The 26,715-nt window shown below is 39.4% G+C and overlaps 1 protein-coding gene and 1 pseudogene across 7 annotated transcripts in view; one reads left to right on the top strand and one right to left on the bottom strand.

Moving 5' to 3' along the window:
- Positions 1–26,715, top strand: part of HMCN1 (hemicentin 1) — a 677,492-nt gene that overhangs the window by 239,401 nt on the left and 411,376 nt on the right. For 3 of the 7 annotated variants that reach the window (XM_074389729.1, XM_074389730.1, XM_074389735.1), the window contains exon 1: positions 3,061–3,512. The exons of 3 other annotated variants lie outside the window; for them this stretch is intronic. In XM_074389729.1, coding sequence (XP_074245830.1) covers positions 3,245–3,512 — 268 coding nt within the window. In that variant the 5' untranslated portion in view covers positions 3,061–3,244. Of the gene's footprint in view, positions 1–2,944; positions 3,513–26,715 lie in introns of those variants that run through there. One more of the 7 variants, XM_074389728.1, reaches the window with a different exon arrangement.
- Positions 19,927–20,688, bottom strand: LOC104650950 (F-box/WD repeat-containing protein 12 pseudogene; annotated as a pseudogene).

The raw sequence follows: 26,715 nt of genomic DNA, 5'->3' as shown, positions 1-26,715 counted from the left end.
CATATTGATAGGAATATGAAAATATCCTTGTTGTCCTAACACAGTTAAATTCACAATGTCTGTTAGGTAGTCAAGGATTACAAGGCCTGAAAATATGCAAGAAAATACAATCCATAACAAGTAGGAGTATTGACCAATTGAAACTGACCCACAACTAACAATTAAAATGATCAAGTATATCCATTAAAGTTATTATAATTATGTTCTATCTGTTTATACACTTAAAGGGGGAAAAGGAAGACATAAAAAAGGTCCAAATGAAACTTCTAGGGTTGAAAACTGTAATGTTTGAGATGAAAAATAAATTGGATGAGGCAATTGGCAGATTAGATAGTGAAGAAGTAAAGGTTAATGAAGAAATAGTTATGGAAACTATAAAATAGGAAACATAGTGATAAAAGAAAAAGGTTGTTTTAAATGAGCACAGCATCAGTGCACTATGGAATAACTTTAAGTAGCTTCATATATGTGTAATTGGGTCCCCTAAAGGGTAGGAGGTTGAAGACAGAAAAAATAATGACCCCAAATGTCCAGATTTGATGAAAACAGATAGAAGAAGTACAAGAAATATGAGGGGAACCACATCAATACACATCATAATCAAATTGCTCAAAAACAGTAATGATAAGAAAACTCTTAAAAACATCAAGAGAAAAGAGGCATGGTTTATATAGAACAAGTAAGTACCAAGAAGATAGAAATTTTGTTTTTAATGGAAACAATATAAGCAAGAAAACAAATAAAAGCACTGAAAGAAAAACAAAAACATGTCTACCTAGAATTCTAGGAACAAAGAATAGATAGGACAAATAGAAAACAAACAGCATGATGGCAGATTTAAACTCAACCATATCCGTAATCATATTGAGTGTAAAAGGTCTAAGCACACAGGTTAAAAGGCAGAGATATTAGACTGGATGAAAAAGCAAGACCCAATTTTAGGGTCACTACCTAAAATACACTTTAAATATGAAGAAAAAAATAAGTTAAAAGTGAAAGGACAGAAAATAATACACCGTGCAACACTAATCAAAAGAAAGTTGCAGTGGCTATGTTAATATCAGACAAATTATATTTTGGAACAAAGAATACTTCCAGGGACAATGAAGGCAACTTCATAATGATAAAGGCGCCAATTCATCAAGAGGACATAATAACCCTAAATGCTTATGTAACTAACCACAGAGCTTCAAATACATAAAGCTAAAACTCACAGAACTGCAAGAAGAAATACACACATCCACAATTACGATCAGAGCTTTCAATGCCAATCTCAATAGCTGATAGAATAGGCAGAAATCACTAAGGACATAGAAGATTTGAACGTTATTAAACAACTTGACCTAATTAACATTTCCAGCCGCCTTTTCAAGTGCACATGGAACGTTAAGAGACCATTTAATCCTTATTAGGTTAGTGAGATCATGATTCCTGTTTACAACTGAGTAAATACAGGTCTGAAAATGTTTGGTAACCTTCTGAAGGTCACATAGTTAAATACCACAGCTGGGCTTTGAACCCAGGGTATCTGACCCAGAACTCTTAATCACTAGGTTCTGTGGCCTCCCTTGTGCACCTGGAATAGCTCAAGTCTCTATGACTTAGAATGAAATCCTTTTTAAATCAACAACGGAATGGGAGACTCAAACAGCATTCTCTAAATACTGTTTGGAAAGGAAGTACCTTCCCCCTTTCCTCTCATATTCCCACTCAGCGCAAATGGCCTGTCTGCTTCCTTTAAGTGACATGACTTATAGGTATCATAAACTCGGGTTCCACAGCCGCTGGGGCTGGAAGAGAAGACAATTGTAGACTAGGAAAGGTTGGTGGGAGCTGACTCTTCCTCAGGCTGCACCCCCGTTGGGTGGGTGGTCTAAGATACATCCAAACAGACATCACGATGCCTGTCTGCCCCTCTTTAAATGCTGGGATCTGGACAACAACTCCTTTTCTAGGAAGGAAATGCGTTTCTATTAGAATGAAGCAAAGAATCCTAAGTTCATGGTGGGCTTTCTTTGCCTAGCCTCCTTGGTACTGTAATGTATGTAACAGACGCAACACGGAGAAACGTTGGCATGTCTTCCAGGGTGAGGTCTCCTTCTTGACAGGCAAGAAAATGCCATAGAGGGGGGCACCTTCCTAATGGATCTTTGGCTGAGGCCTGAGGCCTGACTGCCAGGGGGAGGACATGTGCCACGGGGGTCTTCTGCCTTACTGTGCTGCGCAGAGGATTCCAACTGCCCAGCACATGTGAATCTTGATAATACGATCCAAACATCCGTTTTCTCTCTAATAGGAGCGCAATGGCCCATTCTTTCCGCACACCCCTCCCGCCCGTGCTCCGTGTCCTTTCCACGGGGCTTCCATCGTGCATTCCCACCCCGCCGAGCAGTCAGTGCCTCCCGGGCCTTGTCTCCCACTTCCCTCAGCAGCCCCTTTCCTCCTCCTGGGCGTCCCCCCGCTTCCCCGCAGTCCAGGGTCTCCAAGGAGACCCCAGCGCCGTAGTGCGGCTGCAGCAGCGCAGCGGAGGGACGTTTCCAGCGCCCCCTCCCGGCCGGGCGGAGGGTGGGCGGGGAGGGCGCGGAGCGAGGCGTCTGGGGGCGCGTGGCTCGCAGTGGAGAAGCGGGATTCCCTTTGTGCTGGAGCGGGGTCCCTCGGTTTGCGTCTCGGCCGCCGTATTCTTGCAAGGCGTTGTTTACCCTGGGGCTTTGCAGGTCGGGGACGGTGCCGGTGGGAGCCGAGCGGGCGCCGTAAGCGCTTCCCTGGTGCCGGGGTGACCCGACGGTCGGAGGAGGGAAAAGGCTCCCTCCAGGGGGCCTCCGGCGCGGGGCAGGGAGGACGGCGGCGGCCAATCAGGACGCGAGGCCGGGCCGGGCGTCCCCTCGCCGCCCGCGAGCCGCGAGCAGTGGGCAGTCGGGAGCCTCCGTCGCCGGCCCGGCGGAACGCGGAACGCGGGCGCCGCCGGCTCAGAGCTGCCCCCGGGGCATGGACCCGGCGCGCCGCCGGCACTCCGCCACAGGCCGCCCGGGGCCCGCGGGCAGATAGACAGCGCGCCGGGAGGAAGCCGCCGCCGGCATCCCTGCCCCGCCCCGCCCGCGGAGGGACGCGGGTCTGACGCTCAGCGCCCGGCGCTGCGCTCGTGCGGACACTGCGAGAGTCTGATGCGTTCCTGCGAGAGGAAACCCTCTGCGCGTTGCTGAGGGGGACCGAGCACAGGGCTGAGGCGCTCGGGGGGAAAACCGCAATGATTTCCTGGGACGTGGTCCACACGGCGTTCCTGTGCGCTCTTCTGCACTCTTCCCTCGCCCAGGATGCGAGCCCCCAGTCCGACGTCGGCGCTGAGGCCGTTCCCGAGGGGGCCTCCACGCTGGCTTTTGTGTTTGATGTGACGGGCTCCATGTATGATGATTTAGTGCAGGTGATTGAAGGGGCTTCCAAAATCTTGGAGACGTCTTTGAAAAGACCTAAGAGACCTCTTTTCAACTTTGCCTTGGTGCCTTTCCATGATCCAGGTAAGGGGACTATTTATTCTTTGTCTTCGCTGTGTCTCATGATGACCTTACTGCTTTTGCTGTGAGTGAGATTGTTAGGAAGTTTCAAACCCATTTATTTAAAAATGTGCAGCTGACTGTAGTTGTAACAAAGAATTGCTTGCTGGCATCTGAGTTTGCTCATTGATACCTACTTAGGTCTCAGCCCGGGAGGAGATGGCTTGTTTACCGGACTTGAGTGGTCCTCAAACCTGGAAATGCAGAGTTTACGAAAAACAAAACCAAAAATCTGGAACAACGACATCAAAATCACTTAACTCACTTACATGTTAGAACTAAAGCATGTTTAATTACGAAGGCAGACTTGGACACAGATTTACAGCAGCAAAGCTTTAGGGGCTAACATCCAGATTGAAAGCACACCCTTGAGGATAACTCTCATTTAGGAGGGGAAAAAACCTGTTTTGTGAGATACAAGGAAGGCTGAAAGTATTAACTACTAGTGGAACTGAAGACATGAAAAGAGAGAAACCGATCATTTCTTAACTGGATCTAGTCATCTTTGCACCGGGGCATCATTAGATGATAGGTTCACAGATGGGTATAAACATTATTCACGTCTCCTGCAGTAGAATTGCATGTAATTCGGAATGTCTGTGCTTTTCAAAGGGCGTTGAAGCGAAATAACTTCATTTTTTGCCCTAAAGCCATGGGTTTCAGCAGCTCCACTGTAATATGATCCTATTTTCTTTTTTCAGTTTCTCTTTAAAGTAGCACCTCTCTGTGAGGCTTATAGGAGCCCCGCGCCCCACTCCCCCGCCCCCGCCATATCTGAGGGCAGCCTTGCAAGGGGAGCCCTGGGGCTGGCGGTCTAATGTCCACCTGAGTTTCATTAGCACAAGTTGCTGCCCATTTGAAGAAATACAGCAGTGGTTTCTCAAAAGTCCTCCCCTCCTGTTCTCCCACGTTTTTCCTGCTTTTGAAATTCCCCCTTTACTAGAAGACCTTGACACAACCTCTTCACAATAAGAGTATGATAATGGTAATCTCAGATTCTCTCCTATGCATTTAGCAAAGGTATATGAGTTCAAATTATTGCTAGGTATTCAATGTGGCAGGTTTTAACTATTAACAAATGGCACTGGGAGAAATTTAAAGAGAAATAGAACTCTTTTGTATTTTCATGCTCTTCAAGTGATGAAAATAGTAACCTGTCCTCTTCTGGAATATGTTATATATGTGTATATATATATATGTGTATATATATATATGTGTATATATATGTGTATATATATGTGTATATACATATGTGTATATATGTGTATATATGTGTATATATGTGTATATATATGTGTATATATGTGTATATATGTATATATATGTGTATATATACTCACACATACACATACACACCTTACATTATATATATGTAATTACATATGTTTGTAATTTCTACATTGGTTAAACATGAAATGTTATCTTTGAATAAATGATTGAATGCTTATTACTGTGTTTACTGTCTTAGTAAGACACTTCGTATGTTGTGATTATCAATATATTAAATGTCAAGATGCCAATTGTGGTGCAGTTTGAGGTTTTCGTTATTTTGGAATACCTAAAATATGTTTCTTCTATATGGATGAATCTGAGGTTAGCTAAAAAACGAAGTAATATTTCATTTTTCTCTACCACCACGATTTGCTTTTCTCCAAAGAACTGTTATGAGATTATATTGCTGTAAACAGAATACACAAATTGCCTCAACTTGTAAATGGATTCCGGACTATCCTGGTATCTTGAAGTGATGTGAGCACTTCCTGGAATGAATTGTGTTGTGGTGCCCTGCCTTTCAGTTGTTACCAAATGGGAAAGTTTGCACATCGCTGTAGGTGACTTTTCTGTAGTTTAGCAATCATGATTTATTAAAGTGGGGGGAACCTGACGTGCTAATAACAGATGACTGAATTCGTTAGAGGTTTTCTGAATCCGGTAATATGAGCAAATGGTTAACTAATTTAAATTGGTTTCATAAACTTAATTGTGTATATAATTCAACAAAATTATTCTCTTTACATAGTGATTCAAAGTAGAGAGAAGTGGCCAAATGTTTGTGTTACCTAAGGCTATTAAAATATTTTTCAATATAAAGAGAAATTAAAGTTAAAACATACTGTTAACCTTAGTATTCACTTTGCTAGATTGTAGTACTTTATTTGTGTGATTTTTTCCTCTGTGGGTGTGTGTGTATAATCATTAAGAGTTTCTGTAGTTTTTTTTGTGTGTGTTTTTTTTTTTTTTTTTTTTGAGATAGGGTCTCACTTTGTCACCCAGGCTGGAGTGCAGTGGCACTATCACTGTCATGGTTTACTGCAGCCTCAACCTTCTAGGCTCAAGGAGTCCTCTCACCTCAGCCTCTGGAGTAGCTGGAACTACAGGCATATGCCACCACACCTGACTAATTTTATTTTATTTTTCGTGGAAACAGGGGTTCCACTATGTTGCCCAGGTTGGTCTTGAACTCCTGGCCTCAAGTGATCCTCCTGCCTTGGCCTCCCAAAGTGCTGGGATTACAGGCATGAGCATCTTGGAATGACAGGAAGGGCTTTAAATGGGGATTGGCTGTCTTAGTGAGTGACATTAGAAAAGTACATTTACTTTTTGAATCTTAATATCCTTAACTATATAAACTGAGAGAGTTTTATGTGACTATCTCTAAGATCTCTTCTAATTGTGACAGTTTATGACTGTGTTTTACATGTGATTATCTTCATAGTCCCTAACACATGGTCCTATGGTTGGGTGTCACAACTAACATGGAAAGAAATCATGTATGGAATTTAATATGATTATATTAATAATCTTGAATGCTTATAAACACTTTGACATCTACTGTCACATTTAGCTAGACAAAATAATGGAAAAATTCTGTGATATATTCTGTGTCTTTTGATATAAACCTTTGTATCTTTGCAGATGATTGCTTTGGAGCCCTGCATTACAGTTTGGGACAAGGCATGTGTGTGCACGGGTGGAATAAATTTAAAACACGTGGATCACATAGATGTAGAGGATGTCTAACAAGTTGAAAATGAGATAAGACCATTCAGAATATGTGCATATAAGAAGCGCTGTGTTGAACTAGCAGCACATGTGTCTAGAGTAGAAGGAGGTCCCAGAGACTATGAGGGGTCATGGAAAGGCAAGCCAGCCTTTTGATTTTGGTGTTAACTACGGTTAAGATGGATTTTCCACTTTCATAACCACATATAATGTGTTGATTTTTAACGGCTTTATTGAGATGTAATCCCCTTACCATACAGTTCATCCACTTAAATAATTTGATGCTTTTTAGTATATTTACAGATAGGTGCAAACATCGCTGCAGTCCATTGTAGAACATCTTCATTACCTCTGAAACAATCCTGTACCCTTCAGCTATCAGTCTCCTATACCTCAGTCATCTTCCTGTCAGTCCTAAACAACCACTAATCTGTTTTTTTGCTTCTATGTATTATTCTGTTCTGGACTTTATACAAGAAGAATCATATTCTATAAGGTATTTTATGACTGGCTTCTTTCACTTTAGCATAACATTTTTCAAGGTTCATTCACATTGTAGAATGTATTAGTACTTCATTCCCCTTTTTATGGCCAAATAATGTTCCATTGTATGATATATCATATTTTGTTTATCTGTTAGTTTATTCATGTGCAAGTTTCTGTGTAGACAGTTGTTTTCATTTCTTTTGGGAATATAACCAGAAGTGGAGTTGCTAGATCATAGTAACGCTGTTTAATTGTTTGAGAAACTGCCAAGCTGTTTTCCAAAGCAGCTCTCTACCATTTTACGTTCCCACCAGTGGCGTGTGAGGGTTCCGATTTCTTCACGTCCTCTTCAATACATTACTGTTATTATTTGAAAAATACAAAGGTTCTTTATTACAACACAGATTTATAAAGCTCTTATTACTTATAGTTAAAATCAAAAAATAACATAGAAAGTAAACTGTTCTGGAGATTATTCTCTTTATGTAGCATACAACTTCTTTTTTTTCTTCCAGCTTTCATTTTTTAGGTTCAGGGGCCACATGTGCAGGCTTGTTAGGTGGGTAAATTGCGTGTCACTGGGGTTTGGTGTATAAATGATTTCATCGTCCAGGTAGTGAGCTTCGTACCTGATGGTTTTTCAATCCTCATCCTCCTCCTATCCTCTAATAACAAGTAAGTTTCAGTGTCTGCTTCTTTGTGTCCATGTGTACTCACTGTTTAGCCCCCACTTGTAAGTGAGAACATATGGTATTTGGTTTTCTATTCCTGCCTTAATTTGCTTAGGATAGTGGCCTCCAGCTGTATCCATGTCACTGCAAAGGGCATGATTTCACTCTTTCTTATAGCTGTGTAGTATTCCATGGCGTATCTGTACCACATTTTCTTTGTCCAGTCCATTGTTAATGGGCATCTAGGTTGATTCCATGTCTTTGCTAGTACAGCATGCTGTTATTGAAACTTTTGATTCTTATATATTTTTACTATGCTTTTTACATAGCACTCAAAATGTATTCCTCTCTTCCTTGAAATACAACTTCGAGGAGGGCTGACCATCTCTCTTTTACCATAGCTTCTTTTATTGCTCACTCTCTTATTTCCCCTCCTCTTTTTAAGGCAGGTACCAGAGACAGGAGGAGAGAGAACAGGACAGTGTGTTTTAATGAGTTAATTCATAGAAAGAAAACTCTTCTCTTTCACAATTGTGTCTTCACTTTCTTCCTAGGGTATCTTATGGAAGTCTACATGCATTCATTTATTCATTCACCTTTATGTTTCAGACCTTGCCTCACATAAAAGGGAGTAAAGCAGATAAAAGCTCTTGAATTCATGGAGCTTACATTCTGTTGCAGGGGTGGGGAGTGACACAGGCAATAAAGAAAACAATTAAAACATGTATGGTAATTTTGATGATGATATTTTACCGAGTTTTTTTTTTTTTTTTTTTTTAAATGATGATAATTGGTATGGAGAAAATAAAAAGAAGGAAAAGGGATGGGGAGTTTGAGGTGGATTGGCAGTGTTGGAATTTTAAATGTGGTCATTAGCAAAGTCCTCAGTGGAAAAGGTCACATTTTATCAAAGACTTGAAGGAGGTAAGGGAGGGAGAATTGAGGATATCTATGGAAAGAATGCTACAGGTGGAGAAACAATAAATGAAAACTCTCATGATAAGCGCATCCTGACATGTTTAGGGAACAGTGAAAAGACCAGAGAGTCTGGAACACAGTGACTGTGAGGAAGAAGTCAGAGGGTGAAGTCAGAAATATGGTTAAGCCATTTCAGGAAAGGGCTCGTAGTCCACAGTGACTTTGCCCTTTACTCTGAGGGAGATGGGTTGCCATTTTAGGGTTCTGAATAGAGAAGTGACATGATCTGACTTTACGCATCTACATAGTCATTCTGTTGTTTGAGAATAGTCTGAAGCAGAGCAAGGGCAGAAACAGGGAGAATAGACAGGACACTATTGTTTAAATCAGACAAAAGATGGTGGTATATCTTGCATGAAGTTGGTGACTGTGGGTTTGAGAAATGATTGGTATATTTTGAAGACGAAACCAAAAGGATTTAATGAAGAACTGGATGTGAGGTCTTAGAAAAAAACAGAAGACAGGATGGTTTCTGAGGATTTGGCTGGAAGGATGCTATTGTTTGGATGTGGTTTGTCCAAGCTAAAAATTTCATGTTGAAACTTGATTCCCAATGTGTCAGTGTTGGGAGGTAGGGCCTAGTAGGAAGTGTTTAGGTAGATCCCTCTTGGACAGGTTAATGTCTTCCCTTGAGGGCACGTTTTTGGTCTTGTGTGAATGGATTAGTTCCTTTAAGAGTAAGTTGATTGAATCGGGGGTGGTGGGGGGAGCCCGATGGCTCACACCTGTAATCCCAGCACTTTGGGAGGCTGAGGTACATGGATCACTTGAGGTTAGGAGTTCAAGAGCAGCCTGGCCAACATGGTGAAACTGCGTCTCCACTAAAAATATAGAAATTAGCCGGGCATGGTGGCGTGTGCCTGTAGTCTCAGCTCCTTGGGAGGCTGAGGCAAGAGGATTGCACGAACTCCGGAGGCAGAGCTTGCAGTGAGCTGGGATTGGGCCATTGCACTCAAGCCTGGGCAACAAAGACTCCATCTCAAAAAAAAAAAAAAAAGTTGTTAAAAAGAGTTCGGCTTCCTTGGTTTTTCTGTCTTGCTTCCTCTCTTACCATGTGATCTCTTCGCAACTCTGCACCCCCCCCCCACTTCCATCATCCGCTATGAGTGGAGGTAGTATGAGGCCCTCACCAGATGCATCTGCCCAATTTTGAACCTTCCAGCCTCCAGAATCATGAGCCTAATGCACCATTTTTCTTTAAAAATTACCCACCTGAAGCATTCTGTCATAGCTACACTGAATGGAATAAGACAAGTGAATGAAAACTTAGTGTGACCTTTCACTGAGATGGGGAAGAATGACCGAGAAGCAGGTTTGATAAAGGGTTTGATTTTTAGGTGTTAAAGTTTGAGATGCCTTTTGATATTCAAGTAGAGATAAGAAGATAGTTGGATATATGAGATTTAGGTTCAAGGAGAGATGTCTTGGGATCCAAAGACATACATATAGATGGTATTTAGGACTGTTCGACTAGAGGAAACCATTAAGGGGGACTGAGTATAAATAGGAAAGAGAGGAGGTCTGAGGACCCAGCCCTGGGACTCCAGTCTTTAGTGGTCAGAGAGATGAGGATGACTCAGCAAAGCAGCCCAAGAAATTGAAGTCAGGGTAGGGGGAGAAGAATATGTTATGCTAGAAGTCAAGAAACTGTTTCAAGGAAGAACTAACTGATCAATTAAAAGAAGGGTCAAGAATTGGCTAATCAGCTTAGCAATGTGGAAGTCATTGGTGACTCAACAAGAATAGTTTCATGCAGGAGATGGGAGTGAAAGCCTGTCTGGAGAGAATTCAAGGAGGATGGGGAAAGAGGAGTTGGAAATCTTTGTAATTATATTGCCAATGTCCAGCTACTGGAACGGTTGCTTTGTCCTTGAGGCTAAAATTGAGCTTAGTTTTGATAAATGATTCAACGAGTATTTTATGAATACAAATAAAAGTAAAAAGAACATCCAGTTTGGAACAGAAGGCTTCTTTTCCTTATTCTTGTCTCTTCAGCAAATCATTTAACCTTGCTGGACCCTCTGTTTCTCCATCTATAGAACTAGTGTGCATTGGTAGGTTATTATCAAAGTCCATGATTTACACCACTATAATATAGAGAAAAGTAAGCAACTACAAAGAAGTTCAGAGTAGCAGGGACCTGATTCATTGGAAGAAATATCGGCATTATATGTCTTTAAATATAAAAGTTTAATTTTGATACAGTTCATCAGCCTTCAGTGACTTTGTATAGTTTGGCTGTACCTACACAGTGTTAAGAAAATCCTCCAAGATTTTTTTTTTCTTTAGTAAAACAGTTATCCTATAATATTTTCTCTGCGCAATAGCAAGATCATTTGAAACCATAATGAATACAAAGATTTTTACAAGGAAGATATTACACATTTGGACCTTGAAAACCTATGCACATCTATACAAATTGAACTTCAAATTGAAATGTTCTCTGTTGCAATATATATAGGAAAAAGAGCCAAGAAGCTGTTAGTCTCTCTGTGCCTTTAGCACATCCTACAGGAAGGAGGATTTTCATGAGCAAAATGATTGGTCTGTTATGTCCAAGAGAAATTCAGCTAAACAGAATGCACTAAAATTTAAGAGTGAGAGACTTTGGACAAGGTTAACTCTTATTTCTCAGGATAATAAAATATTTTAACTTGAGGGAGTGAGTCTGATGTCACTGGGTGTTTCCTGAGGATATGTAGAAGTGGTTTACTGCATATAACAAAGCCTTTCTCTTAAAGTATAAGGACAAAAGTTTGGTAAATCAGATATTTTAAATGTGTTAGAGATGCTTCCCATTTAACAGAATCCTCTGTGACTCCTGCAAAATGAAGGGTTTTTTCTCCCCTTGTTGAATTAGTTAAGAAACAGCCTTCTACTTTATTGTTGATAAATCAGAATTTGGCATTGCTTATGGTTTGTCTCTGATCATACAGACAATAACCATTCTTGATAATTCCGCTTATTCATCTTTCTCCCTGACTAGACATTAAGCGCCTTGGACAAAGACTACCTGAGTCATCTTACAGCCACATAGTAGACCACTCAATAAATGTTTCCTGAATGAATGCTGCAGACAAAACCTGATAATTTCTCTGGGTATTTTCATCCTGCCTTTTGTACCTATGATTTTACTTTATAATTCACAAGTAGAAGAATACAATTCACAACATAGTAATTTGCTAATTAGGCCCTTTTGGTGATAATATATCTCCTATCCAAGCTTGAATATGAAATGGAAGGATAATTATGACTCAGATAATGCCTGATTGAGTCTTGTGTAGTGATTGAATGTTTCTAAAGCAGGTGATTTTGTTGGGGATTTAAATGCAGTCTGCAATGTTTCAGCTGTATTCTATAAGGCAGTCTGCTCACCTTCCAGTTTTAACTGGACTGGCTAAAGGAATGTTAGAACAATTAAACTAATTTCCAAGGAGCAATATGCAATCAAAGGATCTGCATTATAGGTGTTCTCACAAATCTGCCTGGATTCTCAACCTTGGTTTTTGTGGTTTCTGGTAATCCCATGAGGAGTCATCACTGTGAAGAATCGGAAAAATTTAAAAATGGACTTAGGTCAACTGTAAGATGTGATGATATCAGTTTTTCCTACCTTAGTGATGGTATCATGGTTAAATTAAACATATATGAAAGTCCTTTAAAAGTGCTGTGGAACAGATGGTGTTACTATGCCTTATTTGTCTATAAATTTTGAATAGGTACTGGAAGGAAGACAATTATCAAGGAAAATAATACAAAACTTATATGGTGGCCGGGCGCGGTGGCTCAAGCCTGTAATCCCAGCACTTTGGGAGGCCGAGGCGGGTGGATTACGAGGTCGAGAGATCGAGACCATCCTGGTCAACATGGCGAAACCCTGTCTCTACTAAAAATACAAAAAATTAGCTGGGCATGGTGGCGCGTGCCTGTAATCCCAGCTACTCAGGAGGCTGAGGCAGGAGAATTGCCTGAACCCAGGAGGCGGAGGTTGCGGTGAGCCGAGATCACGCCATTGCACTCTAGCCTGGGTAACAAGAGCGAAATTCCGCCTCAAAAAAAAAAAAAAAAAAAAAAACTTATATGGTAAGAATAAAAAATAGAAAAAGAATCTATTAAATGACTTGACTGTTAATCTATAGGCAAAGGATGATTTAAACCAGTTCAGGTATATAACTACTCTAATATATGCCCATATATTCAGTGCTTTGAGAAGCACATATGCTTTGCTATGTTGTCCCTTTGAGCTGTAGGTCGCTGCCTCATAATTGGGAAATGAGCAAGAGAATCTAAACAGTGAAAGATAAGTCATTAGATCCATTCATTCATTCAGTTATTCAGTCTGTCGATTACAGACTTACCATTTGTCAGGGACTATGTATGCTAGGTGTTCTTGATTCAAGTCTATGAGAAATAGGGCAAGATAAAGTACAATATACTATACTGTACTACCTTTTATAGCAGAAGGAAGCATAGGGTGCTGTGCAGACCCAGAGCAGGGCACCTGATCCTGAATCAAGACAGTGGTGGTCAGCAAAGATTTTCTGGAAGAGTTGTGTCCTGGACAGATACCTGAAGAAAGTACATGAATAAAAGCAGTTTAATCAAACATCGAAGAGTTTGGATTTCATCCTGAAAGCTATCAAGAGCCTGGAGGGATTATAAGTGAGGAGTGACATGACTGGGTTTTATTTTAGATCTCTATCTCCTGGATGGATTGGAAACAAGGGAGTCCTGAGAGCTGGAAGATGAAATGTGAGACCATCACAACAATCCAGGGGGAAACATTGAGGGGACTTGGGTGTCCAGATAAGGGGATAGATTTCTGAGCTATTAAGAGTGTCCAATGAACTGGACATGGTCCTAAGAATGTTAAAAAAAAACAACATAATTGTCTTTTGGAAGTTAAAATTTGAAATTAGCATACGATGGAAGAGAAATTAGCTTTAAGACACAATGTTATGCCCAGGCCTGTAAGTGCTAATAGTAAGCTCCTCATACATTAACTTATCCAAGATAAAATGCCAACCTAAAGTGTAGGGAACTGACAATGAAAGAGAGTCACAGAAACTGACTTAAGCAGTGTACAGCCAAGTTCTAACTAGAGTTCAGGGTGTTAGTTCATTCTATACTTGAATAACCAGCCCACCCATCAGCAGTCTTTCTAACTGTGGTGATAGACAGTTTATCCTTGTAAATATGTAATGATGGCATTACATATTTGGATCATATTATTAACTCTCCTTGTTCTGATTGAATGCTCACCAAACAGCCTCCTGAAAATTTAACCTCATGCACTTTCCTTATGGGGAGAGAAGGCTCTAGTCAGACTGGCATGTACATTACGTTCACCAGGCAGTTATATTCCTCATTGTTAACTCATATTTTGGCACAGTACTCACATACATCAGTCTCTTTTGTTTAAAATATTCTGACAGTGTCAAGTTCAAATTTCTGAATTTGCAAGTCCAAGAACCTGTCCTTGGTCAGTGATGGTAAATTTATCAAAGTGAATGTCTCTCTGTGTGGATCTGTTTGGGTGACCCGTCTGTCTCCAGGTATCCTTCCTCAGCATTTCCAACTGTCAGTGTTAGTATGACTTGTGCCAAGTAACTATTCTGTCCACTTGAAACTTATATAGATGACAGCTGAAGCCATCAGAATAAATGAGATCATCCAAGGAGAGAGTGCAGACTGAGAAAAGGAAGGAGCTGGGATATAACTCGGAGAACACAATTATTTAAAAGACAGAAAAAGGGAGGTTCATAACGGATCTGGAAAAGAGTGTCCAGGAAGATAGGGGAAAAACAGGAATGAGTAGTGTTTGCAAATCTAAAAAATCGTTAGTTTTAAGCAGGAGAAGTTGTCAACTCTGTGCATGTAAACAGTTACTGAAAATAAAGGGTAAACAGTATGGAGCTAAACAGGACAGTTCTTCTGAGTTGTGGAGCTTCCACAGAATGAGGCTAAAATGATGAGTTAAGAAAATGGAGCTCGTGAATACGGTATGTTTCTTTCATGAAAGGAAAGCATAGTCCCTGGAGTCTGATGTTTGGTTTGGAAGTCTGGTTCCACCAATTACTTGCTGTGTGATCTTTGTGCTTCAGTTTCAATATGCCCAAGAAGACAGGGCATACTCCTAGGGCTGCCATAGCAAACTACCACAAACTGTATGACTTCTACAATAGAAGTGTATCATCTCACAGCTCCAGAGGCTGAAAGTCCAAAATCAAGATGTTGGCAGGGCCATTTCCTTCCAAAGACTGTGAGGACAAATCTGTTTCATGTCTCTCCTCCAACTTGAGGTGGTTTGCTGGCAAACTTTGGTGTTGCTTGGCTTGTAGATACGTCACCCTAATCTCTACCTTTGTCTACAGCACTCTTTGTGTGCTGTGTCGAATTTTCCTTTTTTGTGAGGACACAAGTCATACTGGATTAGCGACCCACCATACTCCAATGTGACCCCCTTTTAATTACATCTGCAATGACTATTTCCAAGGAAGGTCACATTCTGAGGTGCTGGAGGATAGGACTTTAACGTAGGAATTTTTGGAGGACATAATTCAATTCACAGCAGATCACTTAGCAGTTAACATTAAATACCAAAACTGTTTAATTCTTTTGCTAGGGAAACTCAGTTTGTGCTAAAATTTCGAATCAAAATGTTTGCATTCGGGAATATCATAGACTCTGAACTCTGATCCCTTTTACTGGATAGGAACAGAGTTCTCAGTGTCAATTATGGAGAAAGGCATTAATGTTTGGGGTGCTATTATAATCCTCGAAATAATTTGTATTGTTAAAAACCTGTTACTTTTTTTTTTTTTTTCTTTAGACAGAGTCTCAGTTCATCCATTACCCAGGCTGGAGTGCAGTGGCACGATTTTGGCTCACTGCAATGTCCACATCCTGGGTTCAAGCAATTCTCAAGCCTTAGCTTCCTGAGTAGCTGGGACTACAGGTGCGCACTACCATGCCAGGGTAATTTTTGTATTTTTGGTACAGACAGGGTCTCAGCATATTGGACAGGCTTATCTCAAACTCCTGACCTCAAGTGATCACTTGAGTGATCACTTGCTTCGGCCTACCAAAGGAATGAGCCACTGCACTTTTACTTTTAAGCATGCATTTAATAAAGTTTTATTTAATCTTTCGTTGGTGATGTTGAGATATTTAATTCTATAATGGGGAAAGTTACATAGGAGCTAGAAATTCTGGGAATTATGTACAGGTTCTAAAATATTTTGACATTGTATACTCCTAGGTTTCTTTGCTTCAAAAGTTTAAACACTGATTGGAGCAATTTTTCCATCAGCACCGCTTCTCTGAGAAGTTCCCTTTGCACACTGTTTTATAGCAGGTGGAAGGAATTCTTTGATGTTCTCAGGCTGTAAAGCATACTGATTACCACCAAAAGTGCTTCAGGGCAACCTTTATGCTCTTGCCAAGTTCTCACAGGGAGAGAATTAAGTGAGAAGCATGGGTGATGGGGAGGAGATAAACACAAGAAAGGTAGTTAATTTTTTTTTTTTTTTTTTTTTTTACGAATAGAAGGTCAAGAAAATACAATATTTCACCAAGTAATAGAGAACAAAATTAAAATATTTTGCTATCTGGAATTTCAGTTTTTAAAATTTGAAGTGAAATCTGTTATGCTTTTTGTTTAGCTCATTTTCACTTCAAAGCCTTTTGCTAGAGCACACAGAAAACCTCAATTCTATTGTTTTCCTATTCCCCAGAGGGTCTTCCCTGCTCCTCTTAGGTGAACATGCTCACCACCTCCTAGATCAGATCATCACGCTTTTGCCTTGAAGTTTTCTTCCCAGCCACACCCTATGTTGGAATGTCCCCTATGTGCTGGACGATGTCTTACCGATAATCAAAAGATTTTCCAAAATTTCAACTCGCCAAGAAACTTTCCTAGAATATTGGAAAAGTGTCATTCTTTTTAATATTGACATCCCTTATTATATTTATTATATTTTATGGACTTAGTTTGTGCCTTTGATAACCGCTTCTTAATCCTTCTACATCATAATGAAAATTAACAGGGGATTTGATTTATCTTGACAAAGTGAAATTTAGTAGAATTAGAATGGCATAGGTTTTGAGAGAATGGATTCTAATATCAAATAGACCAGTGTTCAATTATTAATAAGTTGCTAACTTCTCAAAACCTTAGTTTCCTTATCATTAAAGTGAGTATCAGTAAAGTGAGAATAACAGTCATTCTTCCTTAGCATCATTGTTTTAAGGATTAGAAGAGAAAATCCATGTAAAACATTTGGTTCAAAGCCTGACACAGAGCAAGGACCCAAGAGTGTCCTATAAGGGAAATAACACTTTACCTAGAGTCAAAACACTTGAGTACTGGCTCTGTAACTGGGCAGGTAACTAGACTCTTAGAACCTCAGTTTCTTTCTGCATAAAATAAGGATAAAGCCAGTTTTGTGTACTGATAAATGTTAAATCTCTGGCCCTGGAACTTGGCTTAGGGAGAGGCCTTTATTTGTAGCATTTGCCAGTTTGTATGGTGGTGTTACTGCTCCGTGGCCCATTTCAAACACCAATATGAAGCCTGGATATAGAGTTAGGAATAGATGTGCGCAATCATCTCTCATTCGCCACCTAAAAATTCCCTCCACAAAGATATTTATGTTTCAGTGAGACTATGTATTCGTGAAAGGACTCAGTATAATTGTCATTCACAAAAAGTTTAATTGTGCTTGGAAAAGTCTATTACATGGGTAGAGTTAGTGAGAGTAGAATTAGCTGTGATGGAGAAAGCAGATTGAATGTTTTCATTTTCATGACAGTTCTGGCAAGTTTCAACATTAAATACCCAGTGAGGCCAGGCAGGCAACACCAACAAAGAAGTGGGATGAGGAGAAACCTACTGCCTGCTTAAATCTTCATGGGGCATCTAATAGATATCTCATATTTATCAGCAGCCCCTCCTCACCCTACATGTGTGTTCTCCAGCGTTCCTCGTATCTGAACAGGCGCTACATTTTCTTAGTTATTTGGGACAAGGCCCTCGGAGGCCTCTTGTGCTCCTCTTTTTCTTTCACGTCCCGCATCTGATCCCTCCACAAATTCTTTTGGCTCTGCCTTCAAGATCATTTAAAGTTTGACCAGTTCTCATCTCCCTCTACTGCTATTCCTCTAGCCTGAGCCACTTTAACTGGTCTCGCTGCTGTTCTTCCCAGAGCTACCAGAAGGATCCTTTTAAAATGAAGGAAAGATGGCATTATTCCCACCTTCCCTTTCTGATGTGCTTGTTCACATCACTTTTAGCATCTTGGCCTCTATATTGTTTCTTCCTATCAGGCACACTTCCTCTCCAGAGCCGTTGTTCTTGCTCTTCCCTCTTTGCCCAGATCCTTGATTTGCATGGCTTACACATCATCTCATATGGCTCTTGGCTAAAAGTCACCTCCTCAGAGAAGCCTTCCCTGACTACCCAATCTAACATTTATTAACTGCTTTATTTTTCTCAGAATTTAGCACTGGTTGTCATTAGAGGGGATGTGAATTCATTCATTTAAGTTCTGTCGTCTCTATTAAATATAAACTCCGTGAGTGCAGGAACTTAATTTTCATGACTGCATTTGGTAGAGCCTCATGTAAGTTTCCTGGCATACAGTAGGCACTCAATACAGTGAGTGCCGTCTTTCGTTTAAAGAAATAATGAATTTCTTGTATTATTTTTGTACTTGAAGTTCTAATCATTTTGTGTAGAGTTCTGCTATGTCCAAATGAAAAAACTTACGTTGCTCAGATATTCTCTTGATCAGTTATTGCCCAATTGATCTATCATGTTTTTAATAAGTTGCATTTAATGTTCCCATTGTGATTATGTTTTTGATATTTTCTCTTTGTAATTCCAGTCAAGTTTGGCCTTTAAGGTAAGTATATACTGGCTAAGGATTGTTTTATCTTTCTAGTGATTTGTTCATTTTATCTTTAGATATATGGCCGTTTTAATCTAGTGATACTATTTGCCTTTAAATGTATTTTGATTGGTATTAATATTGTTCCGTATCTGATTGGTATTTATCAAATATATTTTCCTTGGTTTTCAAACTGTTTTTTATAGACAAATTTAATCCTATTGCTTTTATTGTGATTTTTATATAGACTTATTTCTATGATTTTATTTTGTGTTTTCTATTTACTGTGATTTTTGCTGATCTTTTCCTACTGTTGAGTTTTTTCTAATTCTATTTTTTCCCCCCTCCTATAGGCTTAGAAATTACAAATTGCATCTCTCTTTCTCTTTTAAAAATGCTTATCCTTGATTTGGTTGTCTTGAAGTTAATCACTGTTTTTACGCTTCTGTGTAATATATAAGGACCTTAGGGCACTTTATTCTGATCACCTTCCTCCTACTCTCTGTAGTATGGTTTATTTCATCTTGTTTTTAAACACACCCACATTAGTCATTTTGTTTACATAGTCAGTGTTTCCTTAGACCTAACTTGTTTGTTGATTTTTTTACTCATTGTTGCTTCTAGCTTCCTACTCCTTCATTTTGAATTCTTACTCCCCACCAACCCCATACATTCTTTACATTCTCTAGTTGTTTTTTCAGGGATGATATATAAGCAGGAAATCCTTTTGGTCTTTATTTGAGAATCTATGTATAGTACCTTCATTCTTGATTAGTAGTTCAGTTAGGTGTAAAATTCTATAATGTAGCCCATTGAAGGTAGCATTTTATTGTTTTCTGACTTTTGTTGTTGATGAAAATTCTTCTCTCAGTTTAATTTTTGTCCCTATTTAGGTAAGCTGTGTTTTCTCTGTGGTTATTTTAAAATTATCTCTGTCTTCCTATTTCTGCAGTGCCTTATTTAGTGTCTTTACTGCCTGGAACCTGGTTTGCCTCCCCAGCTCAAGGACTCTGATTTTTATTTTTATTTGTTTGTTTGTTTGTAGAAACAAAGAGAGAGAAACTGGAGAAGAAGAGAGAAAGAAACAGCTAACTCTCACAGTGAGTGACAGAATCCAGAAAGATGGAATCGAGGAAAGGAAAGCAGCCTCCACACTGAGTGGAAGGGAATGAGAGAGAGAGAGATGGAGTTTAGGAGGGAAGACAGGCTATGAGAGACATACAGTGGTTTTTTTTGTTGTTGTTGTTTGTTTTTTTTGTTTGTTTTTTTGTTTTTTTTTGTTTTTTCAAACAGAATTCTCTTTACTACATTACAGAAGATGATGTAAAGTCAATTTTGTTAGTTTCCATATTACATATTGAAAGAATACATCACCAGAATGCTGGATTCAGTTATATTTCTCACCTTAAGTACTATGCTTGCGTTGTCACACATCACACAGGAGATAAAGCCATGTGGTGCATGATCACGCCATGTATTGTCCAGGTGACAGCAGCTCCTGAGGTATGGAGGGCAGCCTCCCTCTTCCCACAGGTACAGGTGCACAGAGTCTTCAGATGTGGTGAGCACATAGAGAGCATCCACCCAGAAGTTGTCGATGGGCGTCTGGTGGTCCTGAAATCGTTGCAGCAGGAGGCCAGTGATACTGAAGAGGAGCAAGTATGGCCCACTGGGAAAGACAACCAGATATCCATCACTGGCTCCTATCCAGAAAGGGCACTTCAGATGAGGTGCCAACTGGAAATGTGAGATCTCATATGCTTGGACAACTGTTCGGTCTCCGTTCCTCTTGATTGTTAGATCAAAGGTGATAATTTCTGTCTTTTTTCCGCGGCCATTTTCGGACATCAGTGTTATCCTATTTTTCTTCTTTGGGTTCCAGCAGGCGGTGGTACAGAATTTATGTGGGAGAAAGGTAGACAGAGGAGCGCTGCCTTCTGATGGTCTCAGTAAGTCCTCTGCGAGGAATACCTGTGGAAAGGCACAACTGTATGTCCCACATGCAAACACCCATTTCTTGTCAGGAGAGCAGCGTAGAAGTACAGTAGCTATGAGAGAGTGTGGAAGGGGACTCCAGAGGGCTAATCCAGGAGAGAGAAAGATGGCTTCCATGAAGGGAATGTTCATGGAAGGGACCCAAACACGGAATCCTAAGGACTCAGATTTTTATTAAATTCTGGACAATTCTTATCTTCCAGATATTTCCTCTCCATATTGTCTGTTTAATCTCTCCTTAGTAAAAACCTTGTTAAATGTATTTTAGATCTCATTCTCTAAGCCTTTTTACCTTTCATATTTTCTATTTCTTTTTCTCTTTGCTGTGTTTGAGTGATTTCCTCAAATCTTTCATACATTTCTCATCAATTCTGTCCAATCGACTCTTTAAGCCATCCATTGACTTTTCAGTTCAATGACCATAGTTGTTGTTTTTTTTTTTTTCATTTGGTTCCTTTCACATCTGCTTATTTTGTTTTTTATAGTATGTTCTATAACACTGTAGTCGCTTTCATATTGTTCTATTATATCTACTTGTTAGAGTGGTGCAAATTCTCCCATCTATTTGGTCTGCTGACTCTCTGTCATTGTGGTGGATTTCCTTGTGTGGTTTCTAATTGCCTACTGTCAATGCATCTTTAGCAGGGAGTCTGGTGCACCTTGGCTTGTGCACTACCAGTGTTTCTACAGAGGGGTTTGCATTTACTTTTGTTGGGATTCCAAAGTTAGCTGTGGAGTAACTTTTGGGCTTTGAGTTCCTGAACCATACAGCTAGTATAACCTCTATTTTCGTTATGTGTTTCTGACTTAGGGTTGCAATGTCTTTCAAGAGATTTTTTGGACAGATGGCAAGCTTTCTTGACAAGTTTTTTGGGTTAGTGGGAGGAACTTGTTCTTGTTTTATTGATAGGACTCAGCTTTATAAAAGAGTACTGTATTGTAGCTCTCTGACCCAAAAAGGCTGATACCATAAAAAGTGCGCTCACATGGACATTAAAACACTTTAATAGTCAAATCCTATGTCAGGATTTTTGTGCTGCTGTGGTGACAATTGAAGTTTATTTCCGTTTTGAGCTTCTTTTTTATTTGAGGCATTGGAATATTTCCCTTTATTCTCACCACCCCATCTTAACTATTTATTAAAAAGGAAACTCTGTATTTGGCCCAGTGTTTCTGTTTTAGAAGAAGAGTATCTTCCGTGTCAACTTTGTCGTATGAAAGGTCACTTCTCATATCTTCACATATTTCCTTGCCTCTATATTCTTTCCCCATATCCAAATTTTGCTTTTTGAAAAAATAGTCTTTCTCATAGTAAAATATTTGCTTATACAGAAAACTGTAGGCCCAGATGATTTCTCAGAAGGTCTTTATCAGGTATTCAAGGAAAAATAATTATAATTGTACAGAACTATTTCCTGGCAATAGAAAAAAGGTGATACTTCCCATTAGGCTAGCATAACCCTGGTACTAAATATCTGATATGGATACTACAAGAAAGAAAAATTACAGGTCAACTTCCTTTATAAACCTAGAGGCAAACATTTCCAAACATTTCCAAATCAATATTAGCACACCAATCCAGCAATATATAAAAAGAAGCAGATATAATGACCAGGTTGTTTTTATCCCAAGAATAAAAAGATTAGTTTAACACTAGAAAATAAATAATTATAATATGTTAGTGGCTAAAAAAAGAAAAATCATATAATCATCTCAATAGTTACATAAATAGTAATTGATATAATTATAGATTCATTTATTGCCAAAGAAACAAACAATTCTTAGCCAACTAGGAATATAAAATAACCTATTTAATTTAAAAATAATTCTTAAAAAAACTCAAAAGTAATTATTATATTTTATGGTTATACTAGAGTTTTTCCCTTTGGAATTGCAGTGAAGATAAAAAATAGCATAAGGAAAGTTTAACCCTGGTGAATCTATACCAATGGCTCAGTTTTCGTTTCCAGTATCACTTGTGGCATCTGTTTTTCTTATGATTAGTCTAGAGCAGTGTTTCTATTGGGAGGAAACTGCTTTTGGTTTTGTTGATCATCCCTAATTTTTTCTTTACTGATTTATTAATTTGTGACTCTATTTTTATTATTTTTTAGCTTCTCCTTTCCTTAGTTTTCTTCTCTTGTTCTTTTCTAACTTTAAAACTTAAATGTTTATTTTTACCTTTCTAATGCACAGATTTAAAAGCTTTTAACTTCATCATACATTTATTTTCATGAGTCATTTTGGTTCATCTTAAAGTTTTGATCTGTTGTATTTTCGTTGTCATTTGATTCCAAATACTTTGTAATTTCCATTGTAATTTCTACTTTAACCATTTCTTCCTGTTTTTTTTCCCTTCTCTTTTCTGTGCCAAATTTTATTTCGGAGAATAAGGCTCAGTTGCATAAAATTTCAGGAAAACATAAAATTAAGCTTTCGAAGTAGATTTCATGGCTCCGCTCTTTATTATTGACTTATGAAGAAGTACATTTTGTATCATTGTTTGAATCTGATAGCATTTCCATGATTGAACTTTTGACTGCAAAATTGAATAGCAGTATAGTCTATTTTGAGCAATTCTTTTTTTTTTTTTTTTTTAATTGTACTTTAGGTTCTGGGGTACATGTGCAGATCATGCAGGATTGTTACATAGGTACATACATGGCAAGGTGGTTTGCTGCCTCCATCCCCCATCACCTGTATCTGGCATTTCTCCCCATGTTATCTCTCCCCAACCTCCCTACTCACTGCTGCCCCTCCCCTAGCCCTCCCAACAGACCTCAGTGTGTGATGTTCTCCTCCCTGTGTCCATGTGTTCTCATTGTTCAACACTTGCCTATGAGTGAGAACATTCGGTGTTTGAGTTTCTGTTCTTGTGTCAGTTTGTTGAGAATGATGGTTTCCAGATTCATCCGTGTCCCTACAAAGAACACAAACTCATCATTTTTTATGGCTGCATAGTATTCCATGGTGTATATGTGCCACATTTTCCTTATCCAGTCTATCACTGATGGGCATTTGGGTTGGTTCCAGGTCTTTGCTATTGTAAACAGTGCTGCAGTGAACGTATGTGTGCATGTGTCTTTATAACAGAATGATTTCTAATCCTTTGGGTATATACCCAGTAATGGGATTGCTGGGTCAAATGGAATTTCTATTTCTAGATCCTTGAGGAATTGCCACACTGTCTTCCACAATGGCTGAACTAATTTACACTCCCACCAACGGTGTAAAAGTGTTCCTGTTTGTCCATATCCTCTCCAGCATCTGTTGTCTCCAGATTTTTTAATGATCACCATTTTAACTGGTGTGAGATGGTATCTTGATGTGGTTTTGATGTGCATTTCTCAACCGTTTCTTATTTAAAAGTGTGGTTTTTAGTAAGAATGGGATATCAGCTTACACCTGTAAGGATGGCTGCTATCAAAAAGGTGAAAGATAACTCTCGGTAAGGATGTGGTGGATAGGGAACCCTTGTACATTGTTGGTGGGAATGTAAATTAGTACAACCACTATGGAAAACGCTGTGGGATTTCTCAAAAACCTAAAAATAGAATTACCAGCAATAATAATAGGATAGAGTAAATCTGTTACTTGTCATACATTTATTTTCATGAGCCATTTTAATTCATCTTAAAGTTTTGATCTGTTGTATTTTTGTTGAATACAACAAATTCTGTTCTATTATTATTGCTGGTAATTCTATTTTTAGTTTTTTGAGGCATCTCCACAGAGTTTTCCATAAAACTAATAGAATAGATGATCCAGCAATCACACTCCTGGGTATATATCCTAAGGATTTGAAATCAGCATGTAGAAGAGATATTTCCATTCTCATGTTCATTGCAGTGTTATTCACAGTAGTCAAGATATGGAATCAATCTATGTCCATGGATGGATGAATGGATAAAGAGATGTGATATATTTGCACAATGAAATACTATTCAGCCTTAAAAAGAAAGGAAACTTTGACATTTGTGACAACATGGATGAACTCAGAACATTATGCTAAGTGAAATAGGCACAGAAGACAAATGTGACATGTTTTCACTTATGTGTGGAGTTGAAATCAATCAAATTCACAGGAGCAGAGAACAGTGGTCACCAGAGGCGAGGGAGTGGGAGAAATAAAAAGATGTTGGTGAAAAGGCGCAATGCGTCAGTTAGGAGGAATAAATAAGTATTTGAAAAACAAAACCAAAAACCAAAAACCTCTTTGATGCTTAACAAATCAGACCATTCTAAGTTTAATTATTTGCCTAAAAATTTGCTATTTTAATAAAAATTGATTTAAAAAGTGTGATCTTTGCTTTCCAAACATATACATATTTTTTTTAATTGTTGAGACTTCTTTGGTCCACCAGTTTGGTCAATTATTCTTTTTTAAATATTTCGAGTATGTTTAAAAAGCGTAGGTATTTTCTGCTTGTTGGATGTATAATTCTTTATATATATTTTAGATCGAGTTGTTAATTATATTGAAAAGAGAGGCGATATAACAATAGTTAAGAAATTTGAGACCAGCCTGGGCAACATGGCTAAACTCTATCTCTATAAAAAATACAAATTAGCCAGGCGTAGTGGCAGGCATCTGTAGTCTCAGCTACTTGGGAGGCTGAGGCAGGAGAATTGCTTGAGCCTAGGAGGCAGAGGTTGCAGTGAGCTGCGATTGTGACATTGCACTCCAGCCTGGGAGACAAAGGGGGACCCTGTCTCAAAAAATAATAAAATATAAAAGAAAACAATAGTTAAGAACATAGGTTATGGAGTAGACTGAGTTGGTTTTTTTTTTTTTTTTTTTTTTTGAGACGGAGTTTCGCTCTTGTTACCCATGCTGGAGTGCAATGGTGCAGTCTCGGCTCACTGCAGCCTCCGCCTCCTGGGTTCAGGCAATTCTCCTGCCTCAGCCTCCTGAGTAGCTGGGATTATAGGCACGCACCACCATGCCCAGCTAAATTTTTGTATTTTTTAATAGAGACGGGGTTTCACCATGTTGACCATGTTGGTCTCGATCTCTCGACCTTGTGATCCACCCACCTCGGCCTCCCAAAGTGCTGGGATTACAGGCTTGAGCCACCGCACCCGGCCTTAGACTGAGTTTTAATCCTTGCTCTGCTGCTTACTAGCTCTGTGAATATGAGCTTGACTTCTCTACCCCCAGTTTCTTCATGTGTAAAATGTGGATAATGATAGTACCTTCTCATACAGTTGTTTTTAGGGTTAAATTAAGTAATATATCAAGTGCTTAGAATAGCTCCTGGAGTATATGTCTAAATTGCTGTTATTCCAATCCATATTTCTAATTATTTTTATTTTCTAGTGCCATCAATTTGTGAGATATATTCAAATCAACCATCGTAATCTGTATTTTTCTGCTTGTGCTTTGGTCCATCTTTTATTCTCTGTTGTAAAGCTATGATATGTACATTTAAAATGATTACATCTCCTTGGTATATTTATACATGTTTGTTATGGCATGGTAATATCTTTCTTGATCCAGGTGTCTTTGTGGAGATTAGAAAAAGCCAGACCCTGTGGGGCAGGAAGTTTGGCCTAAGGTTGACTCAGGAGGTTGTCCAGGATGGCTCAGGGATGTCTAGGCCAAGCAGCATCACACTTGGTCAGATCTTATCTGAAAGGCTGTCATTGACTGTTTTCCGCCTGAAAGTGCTGCTAGGTCTCATGGCTTAGTGCTGGGTTAAGGCTCCAGAACTCCTCCTTAGCCATTGTGAGACCCTTGTGAGCTACTTGGACATTCTAGGAAACTTGGAGCAAAGGCCTCAAGTATCAGTCCATCAGCTAACTGAGGAGGACACAGCTGCCTAGAAGCCACATCTGGAGGTCAGGTGTGGGCTGAGGACTGTGACAAACCAGAGCAGCCATACCTGATAAGAGTGAGAAGGGATTAGGAATTTCCATTTTTGTCTTGGATGGGGTGGGGAAGGGAGTTCCAGATAGCTGGGAATGGGAGTAAGGGGCTACCTAGGAGAGGAGCAAAGGAGAACCAAAGTTCTATCTCCAGTGTTACAGCCTTAGAAAGCTTGGGCTCTTTTTAAATCTTTCAGCTTGGAGTCTCACTATATTGCCCAGGCTGGAGTGCAGTGGCTGTTTACAGTTGTAGTCATGGTGCACTAAAGCCTCAAA

The sequence above is a fragment of the Saimiri boliviensis genome, chromosome 19, assembly GCF_048565385.1.
Source record: "Saimiri boliviensis isolate mSaiBol1 chromosome 19, mSaiBol1.pri, whole genome shotgun sequence".
Taxonomy (NCBI): Eukaryota; Metazoa; Chordata; class Mammalia; order Primates; family Cebidae; genus Saimiri; species Saimiri boliviensis.
This window is presented reverse-complemented; position numbering and strand designations above follow the sequence as displayed.